Source organism: Chiloscyllium plagiosum, chromosome 14, assembly GCF_004010195.1.
Source record: "Chiloscyllium plagiosum isolate BGI_BamShark_2017 chromosome 14, ASM401019v2, whole genome shotgun sequence".
Lineage (NCBI taxonomy): Eukaryota > Metazoa > Chordata > Chondrichthyes > Orectolobiformes > Hemiscylliidae > Chiloscyllium > Chiloscyllium plagiosum.
Genome location: NC_057723.1, coordinates 28,892,606 through 28,907,050, shown reverse-complemented (window position 1 = coordinate 28,907,050; position 14,445 = coordinate 28,892,606). Strand labels below are relative to the sequence as shown.

The 14,445-nt window shown below is 40.3% G+C and overlaps 1 protein-coding gene across 1 annotated transcript in view; it reads left to right on the top strand.

Annotated features, from left to right (window-relative positions):
* Positions 1 to 8,685, top strand: part of c14h5orf15 (chromosome 14 C5orf15 homolog) — a 23,271-nt gene extending 14,586 nt beyond the window's left edge. The window contains exons 2-3 of the mRNA XM_043703427.1: positions 2,673 to 3,382; positions 7,254 to 8,685. Coding sequence (XP_043559362.1) covers positions 2,673 to 3,382; positions 7,254 to 7,388 — 845 coding nt within the window. The 3' untranslated portion in view covers positions 7,389 to 8,685. The remainder of the gene's footprint in view (positions 1 to 2,672; positions 3,383 to 7,253) is intronic.
* Positions 8,686 to 14,445: the final 5,760 nt, after the last annotated feature.

Here is a 14,445-nt window from a genome sequence, read left to right as displayed (position 1 = left end):
TGTTGAGCCACATGGTGGTTGGGTTGGTTGGTCCGGGTGTCCCCACCAATCTCCATGTACAGCGCTTCATCCGCCGTCATTTCCGCCACCTCTAAACGGACCCCACCACCAAGGATATATTTCCCTCCCCTCCCCTATCAGCATTCCGTAAAGACCACTCCCTCCGTGACTTCCTCGTCAGATCCACACCCCCCCCACCAACCCAACCTCCACTCCCGGCACCTTCCCCTGCAACCGCAGGAGGTGCAAGACTTGCGCCCACACCTCCCCCCTCACCTCCCTCCAAGGCCCCAAAGGAAACTTCCATATCCGCCACAGATTCACCTGCACCTCTACAACATCATCTATTGCATCCTCTGCACCCGATGTGGCCTCCTCTATATTGGGGAGACAGGCCGCCTACTTGTAGAGCGTTTCAGAGAACACCTCTGGGACACCTGGACCAACCAACCCAACCACCCTGTGGCTCAACACTTCAACTCCCCCTCCCACTCCACCAAGGATATGCAGGTCTTTGGACTCCTCCATCGCCAGACCACAACAACACGACGGTTGGAGGAAGAGCGCCTCATCTTCCGCCTAGGAACCCTCCAACCACAACGGATGAACTTGGATTTCACCAGTTTCCTCATTTCCCCTCCCCCCATCTTGTCTCAGTCAAATCCATTGAATTCAGCACCGCCTTCCTAACCTGCAATCTGCCTCCTGACCTCTCCGCCCCCACCCCAGTCTGACCTATCACCCACACCTTGACCTCTTTCCACCTATCACATTTCTGACGCCCCTCCCCCAAGTCCCTCCTCCCTACCTTTTATCTTAGCCTGCTGGACAAACATTCCTCATTCCTGAAGAAGGGCTTATGCCCGAAACGTTGATTCTCCTGTTCCTTGGATGCTGCCTGACCTGCTGCGCTTTTCCAGCAACACATTTTCAGCTCTGATCTCCAGCATCTGCAGACCTCACTTTCTCCCCATAGGATTTGGTGTGTCAAGTGGAGGTTGCACAGGACATTGGTGAGGTTTCTTCTGGAGTACAGTGTACAATTCCAGTTACCTTTTTTGGAAGGAAATTATTAAACTGGAGAGGATTCAGAAAAGCCTTACCAAGATGTTGCCAGGAATGGAGGGTTTTAGATATAAAAATAGACTGGGCTGCAACATTTTCCACTGGAGACATAGGAGGTTGAGGGGTGACATTATGGAGTTTTATAAATTCATGAGGATAAGGTGAATGACAAGGATCTTTTTCCTGTAGTGGAAGGTTTGCAACTCAGCGCATTTTTAAGGTGAGAGGAGAAAGATTTAGAAAGGACAGTGAGGGGCAGCGTTTTTAGCGTGTGCTAGAATGAACTACCAGATAACATGGTAGGTGTTAGTAGTACAGTTACAATGTTTAAAAAATATTTGGATAAATACATGAATAGGGAAGGTTTGGAGGGATATGGGCCAAGCGCAGGCATGCAGGACTGGTTTAGTTTGGGAACATGGTTGTAGAGTTGTAGAAATATACAGAATAGAAACAGACAAGCGTAGACTGGTTGGACGGATTGATCTGTTTCCATGTTGTATGACTCTATCTTGGGATTCTGGAGTTCTCTGTTTTAAGTAATAAGCTTTTTGTCATTCTTCTTGCCAGAATGAAATATTTCACATTTTGCCACACTATTCTTCATTGGCCAGATTTTTGCCCGCTCACGTGATGAGTATACAGAGTGATTATGTCCTCTCCAAAGCATTTGTTTCTACCTATCTTTCTGTAATGTGTAAGTTTAGTTACCATAGATTTGCTCCCTTCATTGTATTGCAGTGGTAGTGTCCCTATGTTTGGACCAGGAACTCCAAGTTCAAGTCCATTCATGTAAGAGGTGTGTAATGACATCTCTAACAGATTGATTGGAAAATGTCTGTAGGTTGTCATTCTCCTGTTCTTAATCCTAATCGTTACAGGTTGAAAATACGTACCAGAGAGTTTCCATTTGCATCAATTTAACACCCTGTTGAAGTTGTGCTCTTTCATGAATTTTTTGAAGTAATTCTACAGAGGCTGATATCCCTTCACTAAGCTACCCTTTATTTGTACGTGCACAGTACTTGACACTGGTCCTGCTTCCTCAGCCAACTCTGCATGGGCAGAACCTGTGACATTCCTGTTTTTATCTTTCAGCCGGGATTCCCTGACTGGACCAGGTTAACAGCCCCAAACACCTGGCTGACTTCATTACAGTCCACACATTTTCCCCATGACTCATTTTTAAAATTAAATTAGTTTTTGTGTGTTGATTTCAATTTTGGAAAGTAAAATGGTTGCCAAAATTTGCAGCAGTATCCTGAAGTGCAGTGGTTCAATTTGAGTACTTTGCTAACCATCTTTACCTAATTCGATTCTTCCTCCTTGTTTCAAAATAAATATGTATTGATGAATATATGAGAAAAAGGTGTGACTTCTGCATATTTTGTAGCCTGTGTTTTTCAGGTGGAAGTTAATGCATAGCCAACTTGGAAAATGACACTGAGATGCTGAAAGGATTACTGTGCTTGCTATTTATTTGTACATGTTTATCATTGCTAGGATTAGGATGGATTAAATACAACTTTGCAATGTTGAGAAGGTATGCACAATTGCTGTGGATACTCATCTAATTTTACTTTTCCATTTTGTGGCCTTTTTCACAGCAACCAGCAACAGCGTCCCTACAGGAAATGTAACACGAACGACTGTAACTCAACAGGCTGCCAATATTACCAACGATCTGACATCTCAGAGAAGTGAGTCAGTTAAAGCAATTGAATCCAAAAGTACAGAGACAAAATTGACCATTAATGCTACAACCCTGAAAACAACCACCACCACCACTACATCTACAACCACTTTGAAATCTTCAACAACATCAATGGAAGCTGTCAGGAGTACAGAATCTCTTCTAGCAATAACACAGAAAGCAACTGCTGTCCAAAATTCTGACCAAATTATACCAACTAGAAAAGATATTTCAATCGTAGAAGGTAACAACATTAATGACAAGCAAGATACAGAAGTTCTGGTAATTGGCACTGATATTGGAGAGGATGAAAGTATAATTTCGAATACAGATCCAGAGAAAATGGATGAAATAACGGATAACCAGTTGTTGCTTGTTGGACAAGGCAATTCTCCATCCTATTATGAAGCAGATGAAGAAAAAGGGGCAGAGGAGTATTTTGATATAAATCAATTGGATGAGGATGATCTGGAAAATGATGATATGGATGAACCTCCTGAGCTCCCTGATCAACCAATATACATTTCTGCACATGAAGAAGAAGACAGTCACTTCTTTTTCTACCTTGTTACTGCTGCTTTTCTAATTGCTGTTGTTTATATTACATATCACAATAAAAGAAAGGTGAGTTTCTGCTAAAACTATATGGATCAAACTTCTCATCAACTTTTAAATCAGAAGGTGTCTTCTGTTCTTTCTAGAAGCCTCTGGGCTTTTGCTATATCTGTAACTAAAGCAAAAGACTGACAGTTGAATGTAAACTAAAGCATCAACATTGTACTTCACTCCAAGTGTTGAAAAAAACCCACTCAATTTCTTGCTCAAGCCACCTTATGGCTTTCTTATGAGAAATATGTACCGGATTAGGAGTGCCTTGGTGCTCTGGGCCTCTTGTCTTCCAACAGTTGAAGAAACAGTTACAAGTTAGTCAGGAAGGACCCAAAAGAGAGAGCTAAGAAAAGAGGGGACATGAGAAGTCTTTGGTAGGTAGGATCAAGGAAAACCCTGAAATTTCCTATAGGTATGTCAGGGTTAAATGAATAAGATTACAGCCAATCAAAGAGAGTTGGTGAGCTCCCTGATCAACCAATATACATTTCTGCACATGAAGACAGTTTTGAGCGCTTTTGCCAAGGGAAGTTGTGCATGGAGTCTGAAGAGATAGGAGGGGCGTTAAATGAATATTTTTCGTCAGTATTCACACTGGAAAATGACAACTTTGTTGAGGAGAATACTGAGATACAGGCTATTAGACCAGCGGGATTGAGGTTCATAAGGAGGTGTTAGCAATTCTGGAAAGTGTGAAAATAGATAAGTCGCTGGGCCAGATGGGATTTAACAGAGGATTCTCTGGGAAGCTGTGGAGGAGATTGCAGAACCTTTGGCTTGGATCTTTGTTGTCATTGCCTACAGGAATAGTGCCAGAAGACTGGAAGATAGCAAAGGTTGTCCCCTTTGTTCAAGAAGGGGAATAGAGAACAACCCTGTAAATTATAGACCTGTGAGTCTTACGTCGGTTGTGGGTAAAGTGTTGGAAAGGATTATAAGAGAGAGGACTTATAATAATCTAGGAAAGAATAATTTTATTAGGGACAGTCAACATAGTTTTGAGAAGGGTGGGTCGTGCCTCACAAATCTTATTGAGTTCTTTAAGATGGTGACCACAGAGGTGGATGAGGGTCAAGTGGTTGATGCGGTGCATATGGATTTCAGTAAAGTGCTTGATAAGGTTCCCCATGGTAGGCTTTTGCAGAAAATATGGAGGCATGCGATTGAGGGTGATTTAGTGGTTTGGATCAGTAATTGGCTCGCTGAAAGAACCAACACAGAGGGTATTGGTTGATGGGAGTCAACCTGGAGTTCAGTTACTAGTGGTGCACCGCAAGGATCTGTTTTGGGGCCACTGCTGTTTGTCATTTTTATAAACTATCTTGAGTGTGTAGAAGGATGGGTTAGTAAATGTGTGGATAACATTTAAGGTTAGTGAAGTTGTGGATAGTGCAGAAGGATGTTGTAGATTACAGAGGGACATAGATAAGCTGCAGAGCTGGGCTGAGAGGTGGCAAATGGAATTTAATGGGAAAAAGTGTGAGGTGATTCACTTTGGAAGGTGTAATTGCAATACAGAGTACTGGCCAATGGAAAGATTCTTCGTTGTATGGGTGAGCAGAGAGATCTGTGTCCATGTGCATAGATCCATGAAAATTGCCACACAGGTTGATAGGGTTGTTAAGAAGGCATACAGTATGTTAGCTTTTATTGGTAGAAGGATTGAGTTTTGGGGTCATGAGGTCATGTTGCAACTGTACACGGTGGCTCAGTGGTTAGCATTGCTGCCTCACAGTGCCAGGGACCCGGGTTCGATTCCAACCTCGGGCAACTGTCTGTGGAGTTTGCACATTCTTCCCGTGTCTGCGTGGGTTTCCTCCGGGTGCTCTGGTTTCCTCCCACAGTCCAGAGATGTGCAGGTTAGGTGAATTGGCCATGCTAAATTGCCCATAGAGTTAGGTGAATTAGCTAGGGGGAATGGGTCTGGGTATGTTACTCTGCGGAGGGTCGGTGTGGACAAGTGGGGCTGAAGGGCCTGTTTCCACACTGTAGGGGATCTAAGAAAAAAAACTCTGGTGCGGCCGCACTTGGAGTATTGCGTACAGGACATGGAAGCTTTGGAATGGGTTCAGAGGAGATTTACCAGGATGTTGCCTGGTATGGAGGGAAGGTCTTGTGAGGAAAAGCTGAGGGACTTGAGGCTATTTTTGTTAGCGAGAAGAAGATTGAGAGGTGACATAATTGAGACATAAGATGATCAGAGGATTAGATAGGGTGGACAAGTGAGAGCCTTTTTCCTCGGATGGTGATGGCTAGTATGAGCTGGCATAGCTTCAAATTGAGGGGTGATAGAAAGAGGACAGATGTCAGAGGTCATTTCTTTACTCAGAGTGGTAAAGGCGTCAAACACCCTGCGAGCAATAGTAGTAGACCTCCAAAGTTTCCGAGGATTTAAATGGTCATTGGATAAACATATGGATGAGAATGGAATAGTGCAGGTTAAATGGGCTTCAGATTGGTTTCACAGGTTGGCACAACATCGAGGGCTGAAGGGCTTGTACTGTGCTCTATTGTTCTATGTACAGTGGGGAGGCAGTGGTGTAATTGTGATGCCACTGGTTTTGCCAGCGACCCAGGCCAGTGCTATGGGAACACTAGTTTAAATGTCACCTTGGCAGTTGGTTGAATTTAAATTCAATTAATAAAAGTCTGTATTTGAAAACTAGTCTCAGTAATGATAGCATTGAAGCTACCATTGTTTCCCATAAAAACCCATCAAGTTCACAAATTCCTGTTTGGGAAGTTTGCTGTTGTTGTCTAACCTATATGTGAAACCAGATGCATAACTGTGGATAATTCTTGAATGACCTAGCAAGCCACTAAGTTTAAAAGGAATCAAACTGGATGGACCTGCTGACATTTACTGAAGCACGAGACAAAAATGGCACTCCTAACCCTGCAAAGGTCTTATTAATATCTGGATCTTATGCCAACATAGTACACAATAGCAGCCTGATATATTATACTTTCAGAATCATGTCATATATCCTAGACATCGCTATCACCATTGCTGAGTATGCTTTGTCATTATCAATAGGACTGATACATCAGAGGTGGGGATACGGATATTCAGTTTGGAGAGGATTTCCCTAGAAGTGTTCAACACTGACTGGTGTCCATGAAGTTTCATGCCATCAGGTCAAACATAGATTTGACTTGTTGATTACCAACTACCACTTCTCTCACCTCTGCTGATGAATCTGTATTACCCCCCACACCTAGCATTATTCTAAAGATGGCAATTGCACTGAAAGTACTGTGGATGTCCATAATGGCTAAGGGAGCCAAGCAATGAATAAAACTACTTAATGACTCGAGTTACAGCTGTTTTCTGTTTTGTTCTTCATAATATACCAAAATTGTGTATGTAAGAACTTTTATTGTTTTAGCAGGATGGTAAAGACTCAGAGCACCAAGGATCCGGGTTTGATTCCACCCTTGGGTGACTGTCTGTGTGGAGTTTGCACAGTCTCCCCATGTCTGCGTGAGATACGTTTGGGTGCTCTGATTTCATCTCACAGTCCAAAGATGTGTAGGTTAGATGGATTGACCGTGCAAAATTGCTCATAGTGTCCAGGGATGGTCCAGGCTAGGTGGATTAGCCAATGGAAATGTAGGGTGAAAGGGATAAGGTGGGGGGTGGGACTGGGTCGAATGCTCTTTGGAGGATTGGTGTGGATCCAATGGGCTAAATGGCCTGCTTCCACACTAGGCATTCTATTATTCTATTTTGGTAATTGCTTTTGTTAAGTGCAATACTTTGTGTGCAAATGTAAAGGTTACTGTAAATTAATACTGACTCGATGTTACTTCCTCCCTCACTTTAATGAAAATGAGGACTTGTTTGCCAAATTTTGGTAATTGTTTATTCTTTTTCCTTTTTCAGATTTACATTCTCTTCGTTCAAAGCAGACGATGGAAGGATAGTCTTTGCTCAAGAACAATTGAATATCAGCGTTTGGACCAGAATGTACATGATGCTATGCCATCACTTAAGATTACAAAAGACTACATTTTCTAAAAGCATTACTTCTAACTTTAATAAAAAAGTAAATTTGCATTTTTTCAATTTTTTCCAAAATCTTGCTGGTGGCCAATTAATACTAAACATAGCTATCCAGTCCTTTCTGTCAGCATTAAAAAAATCTTTGCACTTTCAAATAAAATAAACAAAAATGTTAAAATATATATATAACAACACTACCTTTTGAGAATGCATCTGATAAAAGCATAGTTTCTGAAATGGTTCTCTGAATTATTATACCTATTGTCATTGAATCAAACATTGCTTTGGTGGCTGCTGAAATCGGTAGTCGGGAAGAACAATCTACCTAGCTGACTAACAAGGATCATCTGAACAAGATTTTAAATCAAGTTATTTGGGTTTAATGCCTTTCAGAATTTAATTTTTCACAAACTAGGATTTGAAACTTGGACACCTGTAACTAGCTAACTTAAATTTTATACAAGATTAATGTTCACATTCAATTCAGATTCTGAAGAAATGATTCAATGACAGACGTTATGTAGTTATCTTTAGTCATGGGGCTATTGATTGTAATTTCTTTATTCGGGGCCAGTTAAAATTGTACATAGTCATGAAAAGTGGCAAATGATTTCTTTGGATGTCATTATTATTTGTCTTAAGACCCTTTGCTATTAAGATATTGCTTGTAAGGTTAAATGGTACATCAGCCAAAACCAGGGTAACATATACCTGTAGCCTTAGGAGAATGCCTTGGTATTAAACTGCATATTGCCCCCTCCTTATTCCAAAGTACATGTCTACTGAAATGTGAAGAATATTTTATTAGCTTTCTAGAATATATTATTAGAAGCACGGTACTTTATTTCAAAATATTCAGTGCGATGTCTTAAATCGTATACTTTATTTTTAGTTTATATTTCTTGATGTTTCAGTGCTAGAAATTTGAAACTGTTGAATGTTACATTATTGGTTTGAGTCAGAATTTTCATTTTACTGAAAATTGGTTTCTGGAATGGGTTACTATTACCTGAGTGATGGATAAGTTTGCCTTTTAAGAAGAGATGCTTCAGTTACTAAATGTGTGTTTCAGAAATTGTCAAATTCCTAAAGCAAAATAACTAATGTAATTGGCTTACAATGATTGTAATGGTTAGATCAGCATGTGATATGAAGGTTGCTGAAATGTTTAGTTGGTTTTGATCAGTGTTTACGTGCACACTTGATTTTGGTGTTTCTGACAAAAATTGCAAAAAGAAGCACAATGAATCATAAAATATGGTAGAATTTTTTTACCTAACTTCTGTATGTTTTAATAAAGTTTCAGAATTAATGTTGTGACTTCTATTACTTTAATATTTAGTAATTATTGACAAAATGGAGTCTCCTCAAAAAATTAGGATCTAGATTTGGGACAAGTCGAGAATTATGGACTGAATGGATACATAGATGGGAAAGTACAGTGCTGCTCACTTGATTTGTTTGATGCGTGCCTGAGAGATTTGTTTTGGATTGCATCACCACTGATCCAGATTTACCTCCTCCTCCTCCTTTTCTTACCCAATGATTAATTGACATAGAAGCTTTGTAAGTCAATGGTTTTGATTTTTTTTTATTGTCCCTTTCCTTTCCACTGCAATAAAGATTGGTTGGGAGACAGTCCACAAGGCTGATTCATTGTTAAAAAATAAAAGTTTGGATGTTTAGTTTTAGTGGGATGCTAATGAGGAGCAATCATTTTGGCGACAAGGAGGCTGCTCACCACCATGTTTTCAAGGGCTGGATAATAACTGCTGGCACTGCCAGTGATACACATCTTATGTCATTTTAAAAAAATCATTCATAAGTTGTGGAAAAGGTAAATATGGAAAATTACTTCAAATGAAAACATTCCCTGAATAAAAGTGATGAAATTCTTCACACAAAAGATTTAGAATAAATTTATTTAAGTAGAATAAATTCCTGGGTAGATCACTAAAGTAGAACTCAAGACAATTGAATCAGTTATGAATGTTGCAGTAGGAGGATGTTTGTAAATGCATGGTCTAAGATCCAACTGCATGTCTTTCCTCAACAGCAGTTAGATTATCTAACTACACTACTTTTAAAAATATGCTTTGGTAAGTCTAATTGGTATAAAACCCACAAAATAACAAAAATAATTTAATTGAATTGCTGAAGTTTTAAAAGCGCTGAAGAAATTCTGCATGCTGGACAGCATCTGTGGAGAGAAAAACAGTTAATATTTAGTTTGTTCTGACAAAAGGTAACTGCACTCAACATTAACTATTTTTCTCTCAAATGTTACCAGACTTGCTGAGTTTCTCCAACACTTTGCTTTTGTTTTAGATCTCCAGCATCTGCAGTTCTTATGTTTTATTATGATGGACTTAGAGGGCTAATAAGGTAGGGGTGGAGAATGGGATTAGCTGAGTAAATCTTTTGGGAACAGTTACAGACATGGGGCAAATGGCTGTTTCCATCCTCTAAAATTTCATGAGTATACCACAAAGTTTCACTTATTTAATGCATGGGCTAGTTTCACCTTTCAATTTATTTTCTGAATACCATTAGATCTGCCATGTGTGCATCTTTTGTCAATCATCTCTAAGCTTTTTATATATGTCCTAATGGCATGTCTTCAAGTGCCTCCAGCCGTGGAAGGTTTGGTGCTGGGAATGTACTATCTTGACGTGGGAGACAGCAATTGGGTTGGTTATGTGGCAAGTAATGGTAGTGCTAGGAGTAGAAATGCGGACATCCTGAGAAAACAATAGATTCATATTACAGTTTGTAATGTTAAAAGATTAAATGGGAATCTCTCTCTGGACATTAAAGAGTTAAATTGTACTGAGTGAGCATTCTGGAAGTGGGTGGGGAGGAAAGATAGGCAAGAATGTTACTCCAATTAGACAGTCATTCACTATTACTGTCCTATTATTAAATTAAACTATCATTCAATCTCTTCTATTCAGAAATGCTTTCGAGCCATTCCCGAAACTAGGATACCTCACAGCTGCATTGTCTTGGGGAAAATCACTGAATAAGGAAATTGTCTGCATAAGTATTCTCCAGGATTAGGGCATTAGCATTTGCATTATCTCCAAGGATGATCTTATCCTACCATTGTACCTGGGGTAACATGTGACTGAGTGACTGGGGGGTTGTCTTGAGTGGCAGGTGACTGTGGGGGAGTGGCCAGAGCATCTATAAGCATGACCAACTGACCTGTATAAAGGGGATGTATATTGCTTGTTCAGGGCCTCACTTTGACTCAACCTTGCATGCTTGTGGGGGGAGGGGGTCACCTAGCTTGTACAAACTTTAACATGTTTTAACTGTGCAGAAATTGGTGTGTGCAAATTACATCTCGTGTGCAGAACCTCAGGAAAAGAACCTAACAGGTTTATAGAGCATTGGTGAGGCCACATCTGGAATAATCTAAGTTTTGGTCTGCTTATTTAAAAAAGCATGTAAACGTTTTAGCTGTTAAGTGAAGGTTCACTCAAATGATAAGTTGGATCTACATGCAATATAATGTATCTTGCTGCTACATGTACCTCTGAGGTCTGTACATGGAATTGGAAGTTGATGTGTCCATACATTGAGGCGAAAGTGAGGACTGCAGATGCTGGAGATCAGAGCTGAAAATGTGTTGCTGGAAAAGCACAGCAGGTCAGACAGCATCCAAGGAATAGGACAATCGACGTTTCGGGCATGAGCCCTTCTTCAGGAATGAGGAAAGTGTGTCCAGCAGGCTAAGATAAAAGATAGGGAGGAGGGACTTGGGAGAGGGGTGTTGGAAATGTGATAGGTGGAAGGAGGTCAAGGTGAGGGTGATAGACCGGAGTGGGGTGGGGGCGGAGAGGTCAGGAAGAAGATTGCAGATGTCCATACATTGATCAACATATCCAGCACCAGAGTGTCTGCTTGGCTGTGCAATTTAGAGAAACATTACCTGGGATTGGGGGAGATTATCTTAAGGAGAAAGGTTTGATAGACTGAGCGAGCGTCTTCACAATGGAGTTTATAAATGAAAAATTATGTTACTGAGACATGTAAGATCCTGAGGAGATTTGATGGTGGATCATGAAATGATGTGACCCACCCTGGGAAAGAAGCGCAAGGGCCATGGTTTAAAAACGAGATCTCCCGTTTAAGAGCAAGATGAGGAATTTTTTCTCTGGCTTCAGTGGAGAGTGATTGAAATAAGGTCAAAGAATGTTTTTAAGGTGAAAGTAGTTGGAGGAATCTTAATTGACAAGAAGTCAATGCTTTTCAGGGTAGGTGGGAATGTGAAATTGAGGTCGCAATCAGATCAGTTATGGTGGCATAAAATGGCCTAGTCCTGCTAATTTATATGTACTTGTATTTGTATGTTCAATAAAACAACTGCCACTTCTACTTGTGCTGGGTGGAAAAAATCCTAGAAATCTTTGCTTTGACATTGATTTATCCTTGAGTAATGCTTCCTGCTCACATTTGCTAAACCACATCTCAGTTTAATAAAATTAGCCTTTCTCCAGTTGAGAACTTATACCACTGGACGTCGACTTTCATAACCTCTTCCACCTGTTTAGTATTGTTCCCAAAAACTACATTTGGATCTGCATGCAAAAATATATCCATGCATTGTAAAGATATTCAACATGCGTGTCCCCAATTTCTGAGATGCTTTCTTTGTTATTATGGTTAACATCAAGCTTCCAGTTATTAACTGTAAGAATTACACCAGAAGATTTTGCATAGGGAGAGGTTGAATAGGCTAGGGCTGTTTTCCCTGGAGCGTTGGAGGCTGAGGGGTGACCTTATAGAGGTTTATAAAATCATGAGGGGCATGGATAGGATAAATAGACAAAGTCTTTTCCCTGGGGTGGTGGAGTCCAGAACTAGAGGACATATGAAGTGATGGAGGCTAGTACAATTGCAACATTTAAAAGGCATCTGGATGGGTGTACGAATAGGAAGGTTTTGGAGGAAGTAGGCTGGGTGCTGGCAGGTGGGACGAGTTTGGGTTGGGAAATCTGGTCGTGTTGGACGAGTTGGACCGAAGGGTCTGTTTCTGTGCTGTACATCTATGACTCTATTTCAAATAAATGTTTACAGTATAGGAATAAAACAAAACAGTACTACTAACGTTCCAAAATATATACTTCACAGGATCTTGAGGATTCTTTCACAACATCTGGGACCACACAAAGGTATACCACAGTTCTCAGGACTTTGAATCTCCCCAATATTTCTGCTATTCTAAAGAATGAGTTTTTTAGGGGTCCTTGCCACAGCACCCAGTAAGGTGACTTTCCACTTTTAAGCATTTAATGATTGCCTGCTCAAGAATGGATATTGCTTTGTTAAGTGACTCTAAAATCAGAAAAGTTCTTTGCTTCTGATAGCCGATTGCTCTGGCAAATTTGCAGCTTCTCAAAGCTGCTCCCTAGCTCCAACTGGTGGTGACTCTGTGTTTCCAAGCTGTTTCAACTTTAGATGTAAAGTGCATTATTTCTGTGAAAAATTACATTAGAAAACCAAAAAGAAAATCCTGCAATCTACCTCAGCAGTGTTGCACTTTTGGAATGCTCAAAGTAGAAAATTTTAAATAATTACAATGGGGAGGTGATGGCCTAATAGTATTATCACTAGACCGCTAACCCAGGAGGTCTGGATAATGTTCTGGGGACCTGGGTTTAAATTCAATTTTAATTCAATAAAAATATGGAATCATAAGTAATTAAATGTGACCATGAAACCATTGCTGAGAAATGCCTGTCTGATTCTTTGTGCTCTTTAGGGAGGGAAATCTGCCATTCTTACCTGATCTGGTCAATATCTGGACAGCGATGTGGCTGTCTCGAAAGTGACCTCGCAGCAATTAGGGATGGGCAATAAATACTGGCCCAGCTATCACCTTCTACTATCTGCAAGGCACACGTCAGGAGTGTGACGGAATACTCTTCTTTAGCCTTGATGATGCAGTTCTAACAAAGTTCATCCAGGACACAGTGACCTCATGAACCATCTTAAATGTTCACTACCTCTAGCATGCTAGCCAACATCCTGTAAATGAAGAGAAGAAAGCCTTTACTTACCAAACATGACCTTTGATCTACAAATATTTTCTTATAATCTGGGAAGTTGATCTTTCAGAAAGAAATCCAAATACTTTGTTTTGACTATTAGAAGCAAGCCATAAGATTTCACTTCTTCACAAACAAGCTTTAGTGTATATAAAGGAAATAAAATTGGGACTAGTAATTTAATATACCTTATAGTTACCCATGTTATGGACTTGAATGTACCTTTTACTCCCCCAAGTATTCTTTAAAATACTGTTTTCAAAGGGGATGACCCATACGCATTTCACAATCCTCTGGAAACATTATTAATTCTGCTCAGCTGCAGCTATTCCCAAAGGTAAAACTTTCACCTACCATCTCTTGCCTGCGGATACTTTTCAGTAAAAATCTGTGAAGTATTGCTGTTGATTCTTCCACTAGTTTTATGTTGGCAATGTTCCAGCTTCTGATCCTGCATTAACTCAGAGAAAAGCATCATCACCACATGGTCAGTGATGAAGTTTTTTTTTTACTGTGCTTCCAGGCAAGTCTACCTATTTGTTATTTGGCTTTTGTCAATGAGTTTCAAGTTGCACACATTAGATTTGAGTTGCAATTAATTATTCCAGAAAGCATCCAGATAACTTAAAGTGGGGAGATTTCTTAAGCTCTTCCCATCTCCATGACAACAGAACTCACACTGGGGTGTTTGCAAATGATTCTTTAATTATCGCATACTACAATTATTTACTTTCATGGTTTGTGGGCTAATATGACCCAGCCAGCATATATTACCCATTCCTAATTGCCCTTTTGAAGGTGGTGGTGAATGTCAGACCATGGGGTGCATGTAGATCCACAATGCTGTTAAGGAAGCTCCTGAATTTGGATCCAATGATGGTGAAGAAATAGTGATATGGTTTCAACTATTGTGTGTAGTTTGGAGGGGAACTTACAGATGGTGGAGTTCCCATGCATCTGCTACCCTTGTCATTCTCGGTGGTAGTGGTCATGGGTTTAGAATGTCTTGGTTAAAA